Source organism: Pelodiscus sinensis, chromosome 11, assembly GCF_049634645.1.
Source record: "Pelodiscus sinensis isolate JC-2024 chromosome 11, ASM4963464v1, whole genome shotgun sequence".
Lineage (NCBI taxonomy): Eukaryota > Metazoa > Chordata > Testudines > Trionychidae > Pelodiscus > Pelodiscus sinensis.
In genome coordinates this window covers 27,562,281-27,579,477 of record NC_134721.1, presented here as the reverse complement: position 1 = coordinate 27,579,477, position 17,197 = coordinate 27,562,281, and the positions used below count along the sequence as shown (strand labels likewise).

The 17,197-nt window shown below is 41.7% G+C and overlaps 1 protein-coding gene across 8 annotated transcripts in view; it reads right to left on the bottom strand.

Annotated features, from left to right (window-relative positions):
* Window positions 1–5,685: 5,685 nt before the first annotated feature.
* The window catches only part of ARHGEF3 (Rho guanine nucleotide exchange factor 3), a 256,294-nt gene continuing 244,782 nt past the window's right edge, over window positions 5,686–17,197 (bottom strand). For 7 of the 8 annotated variants that reach the window (XM_006130912.4, XM_075938874.1, XM_075938877.1 and 4 more), the window contains 2 exons: window positions 10,862–11,048; window positions 5,686–8,342 (listed from right to left, as the gene is read on the bottom strand). In XM_006130912.4, coding sequence (XP_006130974.2) covers window positions 7,996–8,342; window positions 10,862–11,048 — 534 coding nt within the window. In that variant the 3' untranslated portion in view covers window positions 5,686–7,995. The remainder of the gene's footprint in view (window positions 8,343–10,861; window positions 11,049–17,197) is intronic. The other variant, XM_075938879.1, reaches the window with a different exon arrangement.

Below are 17,197 nucleotides of genomic sequence, written 5' to 3'. Positions count from 1 at the left end.
GGCATTAACAGACTGCTTCCCATTGGTCTCACGCAAGAGAAGGAGGGATTAGACAAGTCCATTGTGGGACACTGACAATATGAACCCATAACCATCCACTTCACAGTTTTGGTCCCAGCAAGCACCAGGAGCATAGCTTAGAATGGAAAGCGGTCCACAGCATATTGCTCTCTAAGTTGACGGTAGGCTTCTTAAAGGGGAACTGTTACTTCAGATATTTGATTCTTCCCCAGAGTGAGGGAACAGACCTTTGACTTTGCGAAATTGGGTGCCCAGACACCGACCATAATAGATTGAGCCTTATCTCATAGTGTAGGCATAACCTTAGCCAAATTAAATTTGACTTAAGTGTTGTGGTTAACACTTTGACATAATGGTTTACAAAAATCTCATTCAGCCATTTACTTGATTTCTGGTTGTTCTGATGTCCCACATTATTCAATGTGGAGCATATTAACAAATGTGGATAGCATTAGTGTATTTGATAAAAGTATGCTTTATTTATTTTTAAAAAGGCTGCCCTCCTGGACTCTAATCAGTTGATTTGTTCTCCTGTAGGGATAACATACTAATGTATTGAAAATGATTCCTCCAAATGGAAGTGACTCCCCATAATTTGTTCCCCACAACTTAAAGTGTTTAGATGTATTATTAATTCTTCTTATTATTATTAGTTAAGATTGTTAAATGTTTAGATTTATAATTATTATTGCCCCTTTAGAATATAATGTATTAGGTTATGTAACTTAGAACTGTTAAGAATATAATCCTATGTAGCCAGAAACAGCCCCCCCCCCCACCCCAGGGCATGCTCAAGCTTGTGCAAGGGGCTGCTTGAAATTGACATTGCAGAGATACATTGTAACAATGCATTGTCAAGCCACTAACTCTGCTATGGGAGCCAAGCCCTGTAATTGACTAAGGGTATTGTTACATAATTGATGCCTGTTCTCTTTAAAACAGGGGTGTCCAAACTTTTTTCAAAGAGGGCCAGATTTGATGAAGTGAACATGCGTGAGGGCCGACCATTTTGCCTGACATTCTTTGAACCATTAAAATTAAATGCAAATTAACTATTTTATGCAAAGTTTATTGCAAACGGCATACTTTTCATTTCGTCACATGGATGACAAATCTAAACAGGTGTTAAATCACTCTGCCTTTCATATCTGAAGGCCAGATGAAAAAAAAAATCCAGGAAGCTGAAATATATGTCAGGAACATTGTAAAGTACATTACATATTATTGGTAATAAAGGTTGTCTGTCAACTTTTAAGTTCAAAAAATATGAACAGGAACATAACACCAAGTATACATGTTGTGTCCAAATATATTTATAACTGATTTAGACCAACTGACTTTAACTGAGATTTTACAATGTATTCATCTCAATACATATGGATTCGTTGGAGGCCATAAAAGATAGATATTGCCAAATTACCTGGGGGGCCGTATTAAACCGGAACACGGGCCGCAATTGGCCCGCGGGCCGGACTTTGGACATGCCTGCTTTAAAACATTGTAACTTTACTTAGCACTCAGAGAATGTTTTAAGCAATACCACCCAGAAACTTTTGTAACTACAACTTTTATTATTATACAAAATACTGTATGAATGTATGAGAGAGTGCTTGGACAATGAATGAATGGTTCTGAGAGGTGCCAGCCTGAGAATACAGCAACAAAGGGCTGAAGAAGGCATCAGGTGCCAGTGCAACCAAAAGGTGTCAAGTGGAGAAAACCAAGTACTGGAGGTCCACCCGATGAGATCACTGACGAGCACCTGGCAGCTACCCTGGAGACATCAGCATGATGCAGCAATTTCCATAGACTGGCATGGGAAGAAATTCCTATAAGAACTGGACTAAAAAACTATGGAATCGGAGTCCAAGGTTCTGCTGCCAGCCTACCAGGAGCTTCAGATGCGCATCTGATCAGGACTTCGCTCCCCACTACCATCACTTGTGTACAGAGTACCTGGCCAGTATTCTGTCACAAGCAACTTCCAGGCTGGTAACTATACACAGAACTTGAATGAATGGATGAATGGTTATATATATAAGTGTATAAGGGTTAAGTAGTGATAGGAATAAGTAGTTAAACAACGTTGTTTGCTTCTATCTTTTCTTTATTTGTTATTATTATCTTTACCATAAATGTGGCTTTTTGCCTTATCCCCCTCATAAGATCCTGCTTGCTTTTATTTGGTATAACACTCCCCATTAGCAAAGATCACTGCACACCATTGCTATGTGGCAACATTAAAACATCTCTCCATTGTCTCCTTAATGGCAGGTGTTTTATACCAATAGGATTTCATCCACACTACTGGTTTATACTAGTATAGTTCTCTGGGAAAAAAACATCACCTTACCAAAATAGATGTACTAGTACAAAACTATGTTTAGAATAGTCCTACATATCATATCACTTAAGTTAACTTGTTCATTTTTCTTTGCATTGCAGTCCCCAACCAGAATCTGGAACCTCAGTGTGGTAGGGGGTGTAAAATTTTGAAGCAACAGCTATCTTTCTGTCTTTACATGTTTACAATCCAAATAAGACAGACACTGAGTGGGGAACAGTAATACATGTGTTAATTTTGAAAGCCAACATTTAAAAGCAAACCCTGATTGATATTTGTCCCCATATTAGACTGAGCTCATGCTTCAGTACTTTTCTATATCTGGCCATGAGGTCAACTTAATCATCCATCCAGATATTTTGGAATCACTCTACCTTAATATTAGCATTTACACCCAGCATTGCTCGGGTACTTAACCCAATTACTTTTTTTATCTTAAAAAGAAAATGTTTATTTTCATGCTTTATTTAAATTGTATTTTTCAAAAACTCCAGTCATTTGAAGTGGGCTGTGCCCACGAAAGCTCATGATACTATCTACGTGTTTTGTTAGTCTATAAAGTGCTACCAGACAGTAGTTTTTTTCTGTACAGACTAACTCAGTTACCCCCTAAAGCTTCTGTTATTTTTATGATAATTTTTATTTCGGATTTCTTTGATAGACAAACACTCTCAAATATATAGTAAATTATGAGCATGTGAGTTCTGATTCAACTGTTGGTCCAAATTAAAGTTCTAACTGTGATCATCTCCTTTTGTGATCAGAGGACACTGTTTGGAAGTCTTGAACTTCTACTACACTAGAACTTAAGGCTACGTCTAGACTGGCATGATTTTCCACAAATCCTTTTAACAGAAAAGTTTTCCGTTAAAAGCATTTGCAGAAAAGAGTATCTAGATTGGCATGGGCACTTTTCCGCAAAAGCACTTTTTGCAGAAAAACGTCCGTGCCAATCTAGAAACGCTTTTGCGCAAAAAAGCCCCGATCGCCATTTTCGCAATCGGGGCTTTTTTGCACAAAACAAATCTGAGCTGTCTACACTAGGCCTTTTGTGCAAAAGCTTTTGCACAAATGGACTTTTGCCCGAACGGGAGCAGCATAGTATTTCCGCAAGAAGCACTGATTTCTTGCATGAGATCGTCAGTGTTCTTGAGGAAATTCAAGCGGCCAGTGTAGACAGCTGGCAAGTTTTTCCAGTTTTGCCAGTCTAGACACAGCCTAAGAGTTACAAATTGACCAATTAGCTACACACCTCATTTGGAACTGGAAGGACATAATCAGGACTCAGCAGAGAAAATAAAAGGAGGGAGGTGCAAATACAGTATTGTACTGTGTTAAACAACTACTAATAAAGGGAAAGTTTAAAAAAATTGACAAGGTAAGGAAACTTTCTATGCATGCTTCATTTAAATTAAATTTTCTTTGAATAGTAAAGTTTCAAAACTTAAGTCAATATTCAGTTGTAACCTTTTGAAAGTACTATAACATTATGTTCAGAGTTATGAACATTTCAGTATTACAAAAACAAAACAGTCTCCATTCTAAGATGTTCCTAACTTTGAGATTCTACAGTATTTGAACTGGGACAGTTTATACCTCTCAGCTATTGTTTAAGGCTGCATGCAAATTTAGGAAGAGAACATCAAATATTCTTTACTTTAAAAGGTTGCCCTCAACTGTAATGTTGAGGTAATTATTTAAAAGTGTAAACTTGGATGCTGTGGCAGTTGTGTAGTGCAGTCAATTTCACGCAAATTCCATAGTTATGGAATCAAACCATACAACACTTATATTAGACTAGTCTATTTAAAGTTTGGCCTAAATATGGCCGTGTCTTGAGTTTGGAAATCTTGTTAGCATCTCCACACAAAACAGTTCCTTGGCCATTGTGACCAGTGCCTTGCTATTCTGTAAACTGTTTTCTAAATAATCCAACAAGCCCTGATGTACATAAAGCTTTCCCATGTGTTGAAAAAGAGTATATAGACAGACGCACGAGGGTGTACTCCAGTGAAGCTTTATGCCCGAGTGTGGATTTGTCAATGCATGCAACTACAGGATGGTGGCCCATGTTATTTTGTACAAATTTGTTGAACACTAGGTCTCTACCTAAACTAAAATCCTCTTGTTTTTAAACTGATGGTAACATTTTTCTTAGCTCACAGGGAATATCCAACCTGTATAAATTGTGCTGGTCTCAAAAAACTAGGGAAATATTTCGTAAACATTTCTACCAATGTCCCTCCCAACTCTCTGAAAAAATTTCCATAAAAATTATGAAGTTAAAAAACTGTTGTCCAACACTGGGTATATTACCCAGTTCAGTTAGAACCAAAATATCAAAATTGCTTAGACTTAAAGTTTGTGAATGATACCAAGCTGGGAGGGGGTTGCAAGTGCGTTGCAGAATAGCATGAAAATTCAAAATGATCTGGACAAACCGGAGAAATGATTTGAGGTAAATAGGATGAAATTCAACAAGGACAAATGCAAAGTACTCCACTTAAGAAAGAACAATCAGTTTCACACATACAAAATAGGAAGTGACTATTTAGCAGAGAGTACTGCAGAAAAGGATCTAGGAATCCTAGTGGACCACAAGCTAAATAGGAGTAAAAGGCATGCCACTGTTGCAAAAAAAGCAAAAATGCTTCTGGGATGCATTAACCAGGAGTGTTGTAAGCAAGACACAAGAAGCAGTTCTTCCACTCTACTCCTCACTGAGTAGGCCTCAGTTGGAGTATTGCGTCCAGTTCTGGGCACCACATTTCAGGAAAGATTTGGAGACGGTCCAGAGAAGAGCAAAAAAATGATTAAAGGTCTCTCTAGAAAACATGAGCAATGAGGGAAGACTGAAAGAACTGGGTGTGTTTAGTCTGGAAAAGACAAGACTGAGAATGGATTTTACAGCTTTCAAGTACCTAAAATGGGATGTTAAAAGGAAGAGGGACAAAATTATTCTCCTTACTTCTGAGGATAGGACAAGCAGCAATGTGTTTAAATTGCAGCCCTGGGAGGTTTAGGTTGGACATAAAAAAAAAAACCAACCCAAACCCTTCCTATCAGAGTGGTTAAGCACTGGAATAGCCTGCAGAGATTGTGGAATCACCATCATTGGAGATTTTGAAGAGCTGGTTAGACAAACTGTCAGGGAGGATTCAAATGGTGCTTAGACATGCCATGAGTGCAGGGGACCGGACTTCATGACCTCCTGAGGTCCCTTCCAGTTCCGATATTCTATATTAAATACTGGTGAAAACCCTATGTACATTCAGCAGTAATGGGCTCCTCAGATAATAAACAAAACTATTAAAAACCAAAACAGTCTCATGTAATTTATTTGAAATGCTTCCAAAAGTTTAAGGCCATTATACACAAATATTTCACTAAACACATACATTCCATCCTTTCTTCCATAAGTCAGTATTTTACATACTTTTTGCTAACGCTTGGGCCAACAGTTGTCATACCAAAAGTTCATAGCCTAATATATTTTATATTTTCTCCACCTATAAACTGTTCCTTTGTCCTGCTGTTCTTCACTGGCATGCTCAAACATTCAACTCTAAAAATGAAGCAGTTTAAATAAATTACATTCCTGCAATAGAAAAAAATCATTGTTTTAAAAACTATAAATACAGAAATATGTTCTACAGGGTAAAACTGACCACAGTATTTTTTTTTTTAAAGTAACATACCTTGTTTTTATATTGATTATCTTGCCACACTGATTCATTTAATGAACTTCATGATATATGTACAAGGTAAATGACAATTATTTACTGCTCTTCCTGTAAACTTGTAAGACACATGAAAAACATTTTTGGCAATAATTTAGTAATTTTATTACTTGTGCCAGTGTGTATCTAATTTGCACAGGTTATCCTGAATTTTTAGGATCATGTCAATTAATAAGGATAGACATTTTTCACTTTATATTACCATTCAGTAGATTGGCATTATTTTCTGCATTCAGAAATAAAGATGAACCAAGAATTTCTAAAATAGGCTGCTGCTGAGTATTTTAGATTGCATTTTAAATTGGCTGATCTGCCTCATCATAATGAGTCAGGTCACATATAAATTTAATTAAAACAGCCACCAGAAAACACAGTGGGTTCCAATTACAGCATGAGATTACATGCAGCAAAATTAAAAAAAACAAAAAACCAAAACGTAAATTTGACAAAAATATAAAGGATGTGATATTTCCTAAAGGAAAATCAATTTCCTTTTTATTTAAACTTTGTCTCCGAAGGGGTGTTTGTACAGCACCATTTATACGAGATTATGTCTCCGTCTTAAAAAGCAACTATAATTGTAAACAGTTATTTACACAAATTCTTGGGAAGTTTTAACTTGAGTGGTGCTAAAAGTAACAGTAAGTCAACAGAGTGCAAAATGCTGCCTGGCCTATTCCAGTGGTTCTCAACCAGGGAATTGGAGCCCCCTGATTGGCAGACCCCCTGAACCCTGCTTGTGACCATAGGTTAGGGTTTGGTTTCCCTAGGGGGTTACAAGCAGGCTTTAGGTGGTCTACCAATCTGCACCAGTGTTAGATTTGTGGGGCCCATGGCAGAAATCAGGAGTGGAGCCCCACCCAGAACTGAATCAAAAGCTTCAGCATTTTACCTTCACAGGGTAGCATGGAACTCCATGAAGTTTCCCTGCTTGCTACCCCCTAACATTGGCCCTGACTTTTATATGCTGAAAACGTTTCTTGTGGCAAAAGTGGGCCATGGAGTTTTTATAGCATGCTGGGGGAACGGGAAGGCCCTCAATAAACAAGTTTGAGAACCCAATGCCTATTCAATGATCTAATGTTTTTATAGATTCATTCTATCCAAGGCAGAATTACACAGAATTATACAGGACACTGTAAGAAAACTATCCACCTTTTATTTACAAACACCCAACATTCCCAGCATTTAACTGTTAACATTGACTCTTCAGTTGATTTTATTATTATGGGCTCCGATACATAAACCATGGACACCTTACATTGTCCCTTCAAACTGACCAGATTGCTATATTGTTTTGCTGGATCTTCACACAGCGCTTCATACTTATTATGATTAATCCCTGCAGAGTCACTGTGGACATGACCTACTCTTTACATTTCCTGTTGAATTACTACCACAAATAGTTAACTTACCTTATTCCAGGATGTTATTTTTGTATACATTTGCCCTTCTGAAAAATTTGAATGCCTTTCCTAATTAAATGTGGCCTTCAATACTGCTTTTAAGACCCACTACAAAATCCCTGTCTTTAGGTGCCACATTAGAGGTCAAATAGAACACTAAACATGAAGAGAGACTCCTTATGTAATATACGTATAAACAGTAGTTTAGAGATTCTTTCTACCAGCAGGACAATGAAAGTAACTGGTAAAGTACCTCTTTCATCCACCCAGATCTTTATGGAAATATCACAGGATAGGAAATGTAACAGATTCCAGCTTACACAATTGGCAGTTACAGTACTGCACACAAAGGTACAAATACAAGAAAGATTGTGTTGATATGTCACAAAAAAGTGTTAAAAGTGCTTTTCCAAACTGCTCCATTTATGGAATGCAAATACTGTACAGGTAAGACAAGTTTATTTCCATGAAGTATAATTTTCTGTCAAATGTTGGTTTCTATCTGTTTGTCATTTTCACATGAGTTTATCTGTTCCATGCGTTCACAATCAATGCTGACTTCACTAGTGTCCATACTACAGTCTGACTCATTGTCTGATTGGTCCATTTGCTCAAGCCTGTTTTCTCTCTGTTGTACCCTATTCCCCTTTGGGGATATTAGGCAATGTTCTTCTGAATTCAGTGTTCCAGTCTCTCCTTCACACAGAACTGTTTCTTTGGCCTGTCGGATACAGTTAAGCCACTGTTGTTTGTTGAAGGAGTCATTGGCTTGTAGCGAGTGGGACTGGCTTTGCGATCCACTTTTGAAGCTGATTCTAAAGAAGTTTTTAACTGAAAAAAGAGAAGATGTCCATGGCTTGCTTTGGTTGCGTGCATTTTTAGTAAGAGAGTACATTAAAATACTATCAAGTTCTTGAGCTTACTGTGTTGCTTCGCCAGTGCTAAGTTAGAAATACATAGAATAGCAAGAGCCAGGGGAAAACCCAAAGACCATGTGTCCCTCCTACCTCTGTAGGGCAGTGAGGGGCAACCCCAGATACTAATGGAGTTGTTAAAAATGTCATGCTTGCTAGGTTAATTACTTTAGAGTTTAGCCAATATAGCGGTGTTCTACATGCATAAAACCAGCCACTAGTGCAAGGGGGGGGAACTCCAGCTCGGGAGCTGGATGCAGCCCCTCACTTACCTGGACCTGGCCCTCAAGGCTCAGGTTCTCCCCCAGCTTTGGGGAGCCTGCACTAGTGTTCCAGCACCCGCTACGGGGCTGGAGCTCACAAAATCTAGCCTGGGCCTCCCTAGACTCCGGTGTGCAAGAGGAACGTGGGGTGTGTTTTTCTCCTTCTCAGTTGGGGGCCACTACTGTGCGGGTTGGTTTTTTGCTTCTCACTTGTGTGCAGCCCCCAACTGATTTTTCTGTGGGTCAGTGGCCCCCAGCCTAAAAAAGGTTCCCTATCCCTACACTAGTACCTAAACTTGTTGACTTTTATGCCTGTTTCACCTTTTCAAGCATGGACCCTTAAACAGCTCAGTCAAGTTGAAGCTACCCCCATAGCCCTGTGGATCCTCTCTGGCTAGAACTGCTAGGGATGTAAAATCCCGTTTCATCAGTTAAATGTTACGTTTAACCAGTTAACCACTTACACAGGATCCTGTGGGTAGGGGCCACTCTGGCCGAGCTGGAGCAGCCCCTCTGCCCACGGTGGGCTCAGCTGGACTGGAGCGGCGCATGGCTGCTCAGACTGGGCCCACCACACCATTGTGTTGCAAGCAGGGGGCTGCTCCAGCCAGGCCAGGCCCACCACACCACTGGTGGGCAGGGAATTGCTCCAGCCCACCTAGGCTGGAGGGCCCCTGACCTGTGGTACAGAGAAGCAGGCCCAGCCAGGCTGGAATACAGATGTAAAATCTCATTTAACTGGTTAATCAGTTAAATGTACTGGTTAACTGATTAAAGGAGGGGGAGGGGGAGAGAGTAGGTGATGGGACCACTCCAGCCCAGTTGGAATGGAACAGCCTGCCCACCGCAGCTGGGCTGGAGCAGGCCCCCCGCACCCATCCTAGCTTGGAATGCCCTCAACCCATGGTGCAGCACTGTGGGCCTGGCTAGACTGGAGCAGCCCCCCGATAACATATGGTAGGGGGCTCCAACAGGGCTGCTGGCTAACCTGTAACCAGTCAGCATCACCTGTGAAGGGTGATGCTTACTGGTTAAGCAGTGACTTCCCTAACAACTGCCCTGCAGAGTTCTACAATTTCACTTTTGCTTCCTACTGGAAAGCCAGGACTTGTTCCTGCAACAGCTTGGGCCCACTCTTATCTGCACTCCACAACATAGATCAGTCACGCAAATTCAAAATTATTCTTCAGAAAAATTAAATAAGACTAAAAAGTGATTTGTGATGAAACATGGTTAATTGTAGGCATTGATTCTGCAAACACTTAACATGCGTAACTTGAATAATGAGTACTAGTTACTTTACAAGGATGACTCACATGTTTAACATTAAGCACATGCATAAATATTTGCAGGCTCATAGCCTTAACTGTGGAGTAGCAGCAAATGCCTCTAAGAAGATAAAGAATCAGAATAGGTAAACCTTGTCATAAATTTTCTAAATAGGTTACAAAGTTTCAAAGTATACTCTGAACTTATAAATTCTTATATTGCTGCTTCATTCTACTCCCTTTTCCACTTCCCAATGCAGTATAGGTGTGTGTACACCTGTGAAGAGGTGAGGGAAATCACATTATTGCATTAACAGGAGTGTTTTGAGCACTCCTTCCGCTCTACCCTGAGCTGATTAGGCCTCAATTGAAGTATTGTGTCCAGTTCTGGGCACCACGTTTCAAGAAAGATGGAGAATTTGGAGAAGGTCCAGAGAAGAGCAACAAGAATGATTAAAGGTCTAGAGAACATGACCTATGAAGGAAGACTGAAAGAATTGGGCTTGTTTAGTTTGGAAAGGAGAAGACGGGGGTGGGGAGACGGACATAACAGCAGTTTTCAGGTATCTAAAAGGTTATCATAAGGAGGAGGGAGAAAAATTGTTCTCCTTGGTCTCTGAGGATAGGACAAGAAGCAATGGGCTTAAATGGTCTAGAATGTTACTGGGTCCTGCCATGAGGGCAGGGGACTGGACTCGATGACCTCTCGAGGTCCCTTCCAGTTCTAGTGTTCTATGATATAGTAGATTTTTAAAATAGGTATTTAGAGTCTTGCATTGTAACAGTTTGAATGAAAACTCAAATTTTGGACCTGGGGGGCTGTTTTACATAGAGGAAGGTTTCAAAGTTTCATCTACTGACTATGAACTAAAGATAAAGTTTTAAAATCAAAAGTGTATTCATACTTCTCTCATTGTTGCTAAATGCACCACGGATAGATCCACCTAGTCGCACCTCTCCATCTTGCAAATCTTCCAGAACAAGATCCTTTACAGGGATGGGCTGCCGGTATAGTTGGTAGCAAAGTTGTTCATTATGAGTAATAGTTCGAGTAATCACCAGCACTTCTTGGAATAGGAAGACATGCAGTTTCTGTTTAAAAAAACAATAAAATAAAAGGAAAACAAATTAATTTTAAAAAAGTAACCGAAAATTTATTTTAAATATTCCCTCTCTCTCTCTGAGAGAGAGAGAGAGATTTTAGTTCCCCTTACTTAGACATAAAAAAGGAAAATTTGTTCACAGCCATCACTGGGACTCTTTTCCCCCTTCCCTTTATAACAATGACAATGACTTTATATAGCGTAAATATTCATACCCCATGTAATTTACATGAACAAAAATACTTTTCTATGCCATACCCACTGTGCTCAAGGGAGGATTTTTTGTGACTTCCCAGGGAATGAATAAGGGCTGATGGGAATACACAGCAGACATGTTAATTTTCATTATCATTTGTCACCAATGAAATCAGGTGTAAACCAGTCAAAAGAATAAACGTAATTAAAGGATGTATTACTTTGTGTGTCATTCTGTGGCAAGTCATAAGAACAGAAGAGCAGTAAGTTTATTTAAAAAAAAAAAAAAAAAAAAAAAAAAAAAAGGTTACTTACCTGGTAACTGTTGTTCTTCGAGATGCGTTGCTCATGTATTCATGTCCATTCCAGTTAGGTGTGCGCGTGCCACATGCATGGATTCCAGAGTTTTTTCCCATAGCAGTATCCATCCGGCCAGCCACAGAGTCCCCTGGAGTGGCGCTGGCATATTGGTGCATATATACCCCTGCTGGTCCTCCACCCCTAGTTCCTTCTTGCTGGAGTCTTCCAACAAAGGGGAAGTGGGTGGGATTTGGAACGGACATGAGTAACACATCTCAAAGAACAACAATTACATGATAAGTAACCATTTTTTCTTCGAGTGCTTACTCATGTCCATTCCAGTTAGGTGACTCCCTAGCAGTACCTACCACAAGAGATGGGGTCAGAACCCTATTCAGCAATGGATTGCAACACAGCCCTAACAAAGTCTGCATCGTCTCTGGCCTGCTGTGCAATGGCATAATGCGTTGTAAATGTATAGATGGAGGACCATCTGGCCACCCTGCAGATTTCAAGGATTGTGTGACAAACTGTCGACAAGGCCCGTACCCTTGTGGAACGGGCTGTAAGCAGGAGTGTCATCCGTCCTGCAAGTTCATAACAAGCCCTGATGCAGGTGATGATCCATGAAGACAAACCAACACTAGGAGACCCTGCATCCTTTCCACTATAGAAAGAAATAGTTGTTGTGACCTCCTAAACTCTCTTGTCCTATCGATGTAGAAAGCTAAGGCCCTCCTCATGTCTAGGGAATGCAGGGACTGTTCCCTAGGTGTTGCGAGAGGTTTTGGGAAGAAAACAGGGAGGTAAATGTCTTTGGACATGTGGAAATGTGACACCACCTTGGGCAGAAATGATGGGTGGGGAGGAGGACCTTATATAGTAAGGGGAAGGGAGGAAATGCATGGGGCAGGGGGAGGGGACCCTGCACCAGTAGTGCATTCCCTAGTGACCCTTTCCCCTGTCCTAGATACGAGCAGTAGCTCGGACATGTGAAGTTTCCCTGGGAAGCGAACAGGTCGACAGGGTGAGAGGGGGATAGTCCCACCTCTGGAAGACAACATTCAAGATGTCCATCTTGATGGACCACTCATGGGCCCTGAATGATCTGCTGAGCTTGTCCGCCAAGATGTTGAGGTCCCCTGGTAGAGAGGTTGCCTCCAGGTGACTCCCATGTGCAATACACAAGTCCCAGAGACTTAAGGCTTCCTTGCATAGGGGAGAAGAATGAGCCACACCCTGTTTGTTGATATAGTGCATGGATGGGTGTTGTCTGTCAGCACCAACACCACCTTGTTCTTCAGGTGGGGTGGGAACACCAGGCAGGTCAACCGGATAGCCCTGAGCTCTCTGACATGTATATGGAGAGCGCTCTCGTTGGGGGACCACACACCTTGAATTCTGAGGGTTTGACAGGTGAGCTTCCCAACCCAAGTCTGACACATCGATTACCCGCTGCACTGATGGGGGCTGTCTGGCAAATAGGATGCCGTGGCAAATTACCTGTTTCTGAAGCCACCAGTCTAGTGACCGGAGAACCTCCTTTGGTACCGTGACTATTGCATCCATAGGTGCTCATGTTGGGTTTTGTACTGTTGCAAATCACACCTAAAGGGGTTGAAGCCACAGTCTGGTGTGGTGGACCATGAAGGTGCAGGCTGCCATGTGGCCTTGCCATCTCATGCATGTGCACACTGTTGTAAGAGGCGAGGCCGCGAGGCTGTCAATTATCACCCTGATGGTTAAAAATCTGATCCTGGGGAAGGATGCTCTTGCCAGCCTGGAGTATAGGCGAGCCCCAACAAAGTCTATTATCTGGGTCAGACTAAATGTGGACTTCTCATTCATTAGGAGACCCAATTTGCAAAACAGTGTCCTGACAGTCTATGTGGCTGAGGATCCAGTCCCTGGATGACCCTCAGATTAGCCAGTCATCAAAGTAAGGGAACACCTGGATCCTGTGCCTTCTCAAAAAGGCCGCTACAGCGACCATGCAGTTGGTGAAAACCCTTGGCGCTGTGGAGACCGAACAGGAGGACAACAAACTGAAAGTGATCTTGGCCTACTGTGAACCTCAGGAATTTCCTGTGGGCCAGAATTATTGATATGTGGAAGTATGCGTCCTTCAAATCGAGGGCATCATACCAGTCTCATTTCTCTGGCAGGGGGGAGAGAGGGGGGCAGAGGGAAAGAGATGATGGAGGTGAGGATGACCATCCTTGCGTTCTTTATGAATGAGCTGAGGTTCCAAAATGGGACAAAGGCTTCCCTTGGATTTGGGGATAAGGAAATAGTGGGAGTAAAACCCTCTCCCCTTGAACTCCTCTGGGACAGGCTTAACTACTCCCAGGAGCAGAAGTGTGAATACTTCCTGCTTCAACAGTAGCTCATGAGAGGGGTCCTTGAAGAGGGATGGGGAAAGGGATAGCATATCCACTTTCCAACAAGCCTAGTACCCAACGATCTGATATGGGAGTAAACAAGGAAGAAATGGGATAGCCAGCACTCAAAGGGTGGGGTTATCACGAAGGCAGGAACACCACCCTCATGCGCAATTTCAAAATGGGCTGCTGGATAGGGGCCAGAGCAAAACCCAATTTCAGAGTCAGACCTAGAACTCCTATGTCTGTTTCTGCCTTTGTTGTGGTTGTTATTCAACCCTTCCTTCTGCCCTGGCCAAGCCTGAACAATTGCTGGAAGAGTCTTAGGGTGGGTTTAGGATATATGGGCTTCCTCTGAGGGTGTGGATCCCCAGGGATTTTAATGTAGCCCTGGATACTGCTAAGGGAAAAAACTCCAGAATCGATGCATGCAGCAGGCACGCACCTAACTGAAATGGACATGAGCAAGCACTCAAAGAAGAACTGGTCCCTTCTGCTTCATCTTAACACCCTTTCATCAATTGCTATTTCTGCCACATATGTCATGTGTTAAACTGACATACTAATACCCATTAAATTTCAACTGTTCGAATAAATGACTAGAGATATAGTGACTTGATTGACATTAACCATTGACTTTTGTATCAGTCAAGAACCTGCATATGAAGACTTAATTTGTGGATATAAATGCATGAAGGTGAATTATACCCCCAAGAGTTGAATCTAGTATATAATTAGACTACTTCCCTTCCTCTCATATATTAGTCTAGTAGTCAAAGGCATGCACATGAAGACAGAGTAATGCAATTTAAGGCAGAATTCACACGTACACCATATCAATTTAACCATATTTCTAGATGAACTAGAAGACTTTACCTGGCATTGCCCAGGTGCTTCAGGGCAGGTGGTGTGGGGGGTGCAGGAGTTGAGTTGTGGGGGCAAGAAGGAACTCAGGACAGGAGGTCCCATCTGCCAAGGGCCTTTTCTCCCCCCATCCTCCCTGGCCACCAGGAATCTCCTGTCTCTCCCCAGCCCTGCCCCCTACCAACATGGGTCCCCCCATTCCTGGCACTGCATCCAAGGGGCAGGGGAGAGAGAAAGAAAGGGTTTTGGGTAGGGGGCTACTTACCCCATCTGGTGGCAGGCAAAAGGGCGGAGCCCCAGTCTTTCTGGCCATTCTTGGTGGTGCAGCCCAATGGCCATTCTGCATATAGTTCTCCCCTGCATTCACTGCCCCTGGTGGCCACTCAGTGATATCATGTCTCTGTGCCTCTCCCTTTTGTGTCTCTCCTCTCTTTGCCTCCTCCCTTTCCATTTTATGGAAAATAGTCCCATTTCCATAAGTTTGTGTTTTCTTGGTACAAACAAACCTTGATCTTTCTTTAAGTTAGGATAAGAGGAAGCTGTATACCAAATTTGGTGGTCCTAGCTCTTAGGCTGTGTCTACATTGGCACCCCTTTCTGTAAAAGGGATGCTAATGAGACACTTCGGAATTGCAAATGCCGCGGGGGATTTAAATATCCCCCGCGGCATTTGCATGAACATGGCTGCCGCTTTTTTCCGGCTCGGGGTTTTGCCGGAGAAAAGCGCCAGTCTAAACGGGATCTTGCGGAAAATAAGCCCTTTTCCACAAGATCCCTTATTTCTACTTGAAAGTAGGAATAAGGGATCTTGTGGAAAAGGGCTTATTTTCCGCAAGATCCCGTCTAGACTGGCGCTTTTCTCCGGCAAAACCCCGAGCCGGAAAAAAGCGGCAGCCATGTTCATGCAAATGCTGCGGGGGATATTTAAATCCCCCGTGGCATTTGCAATTCCGAAGTGTCTCATTAGCATCCCTTTTACGGAAAAGGGTGCCAGTGTAGACACAGCCTAACTGTTCAGGAGGAATTCTTGAATCAACAGATTCAGTCAGACAAATGCACATTTCTAAACTATATAGATAGATTATATTCCAGGAAACACACATACACAATACAATTCTCCCTGTGCATGGATTTGGTGGTAATCTAAAATATGCATGTTGTAACATAGTATTTATCAAGTTTATATATTTTAAGAGTTCGTATATTATTTTCAGTTGTGCATTTTTATTAGATTAATAGTTTTCTTTCTAGGACAGTGTAAAAAAAGCTTCTGCATAGACACAAAATGATCACGTAACTTGTAACTGATTAAAGTGACCATATCTCTAACTGCTTATAAAGTCACATGGAAAAGTCAAGTATAGTCAGAGCCTCAGAGATATTGCTTCCTTCGTTACATGTTACCTCACTGCGATGGGTTACATTTCAGAAACACACATAGTATTCAGTCAAGAAGAGCTAGATTTAAGCATTTTATAATGCAATGCATGGAAATTAATTAATTCATGTTTAGAATGTTGAATTCAGAGTTTGCATATGACCATTAAAGACTAAAGCTATTTGCAGGTTGATTAAGAAGAACACGCTAATACTTGAAATGGAATTAAAATACTTGGGTTCTATTGGGCATTCTGGGAGTTGTAATCCCAAACTCACTTGAATAGAGAAGGTAAACTGCAATTCCCAGGATGGAATGCAACCATGTGCTCCTGGCTCAGTAAGCCAAATGCTGCATGCCCTAGAGCTGCCACAGTTGCATAACAATGTCTGAATCCCACAATGGGAAGGTGGCACTGCATGCATGGGCTCGGGATTATAACTTCCCTACCTGGAAAAGGAGATCTTTGGGAAGAAATGGGGACAGTTGGGGGGGGGGGGAGGGAGTCAAGGGTTTGGTAAAGCCCTGCATCACTGATGCACAGTGACCTGTGGAGGGGTTACTACAGCCATGCAAATCTGCAGATATTCACATCCAGGGACAATCTGTGCAGATCAGATTACTCACACAGAGCTCATCTACTAAGTATTGCATACCTTTTCCAGAAAGGGTATAAAAAGATATCTGCACTTTCCTTTTTCTTTTAAAGGAAAGCAGTTATCCCCAACCAGTCAAGTGGAAATTCTCCCACAGCTTTCCTACTGCAAAACACAAATGCTCCACATGAGCTGGGATGGCCACTTCATATTTCCACATCTAGAGCTTGATCCTTTTCTCTCAGGCTTGATCCCTCTCTCGCTAAAATTAAACTCTCCTACAAACAGATGTAACTGTAGCAGTCCAGAAGATGAATGAGACATTTCTTTGGGATTTAAATACAGTGTGACCCTGTGGAACTCCTTCGACTTCCATGGAGGGACATAATCCTATAGAAGAGGATCCTGTATAGAAGAGGATCCT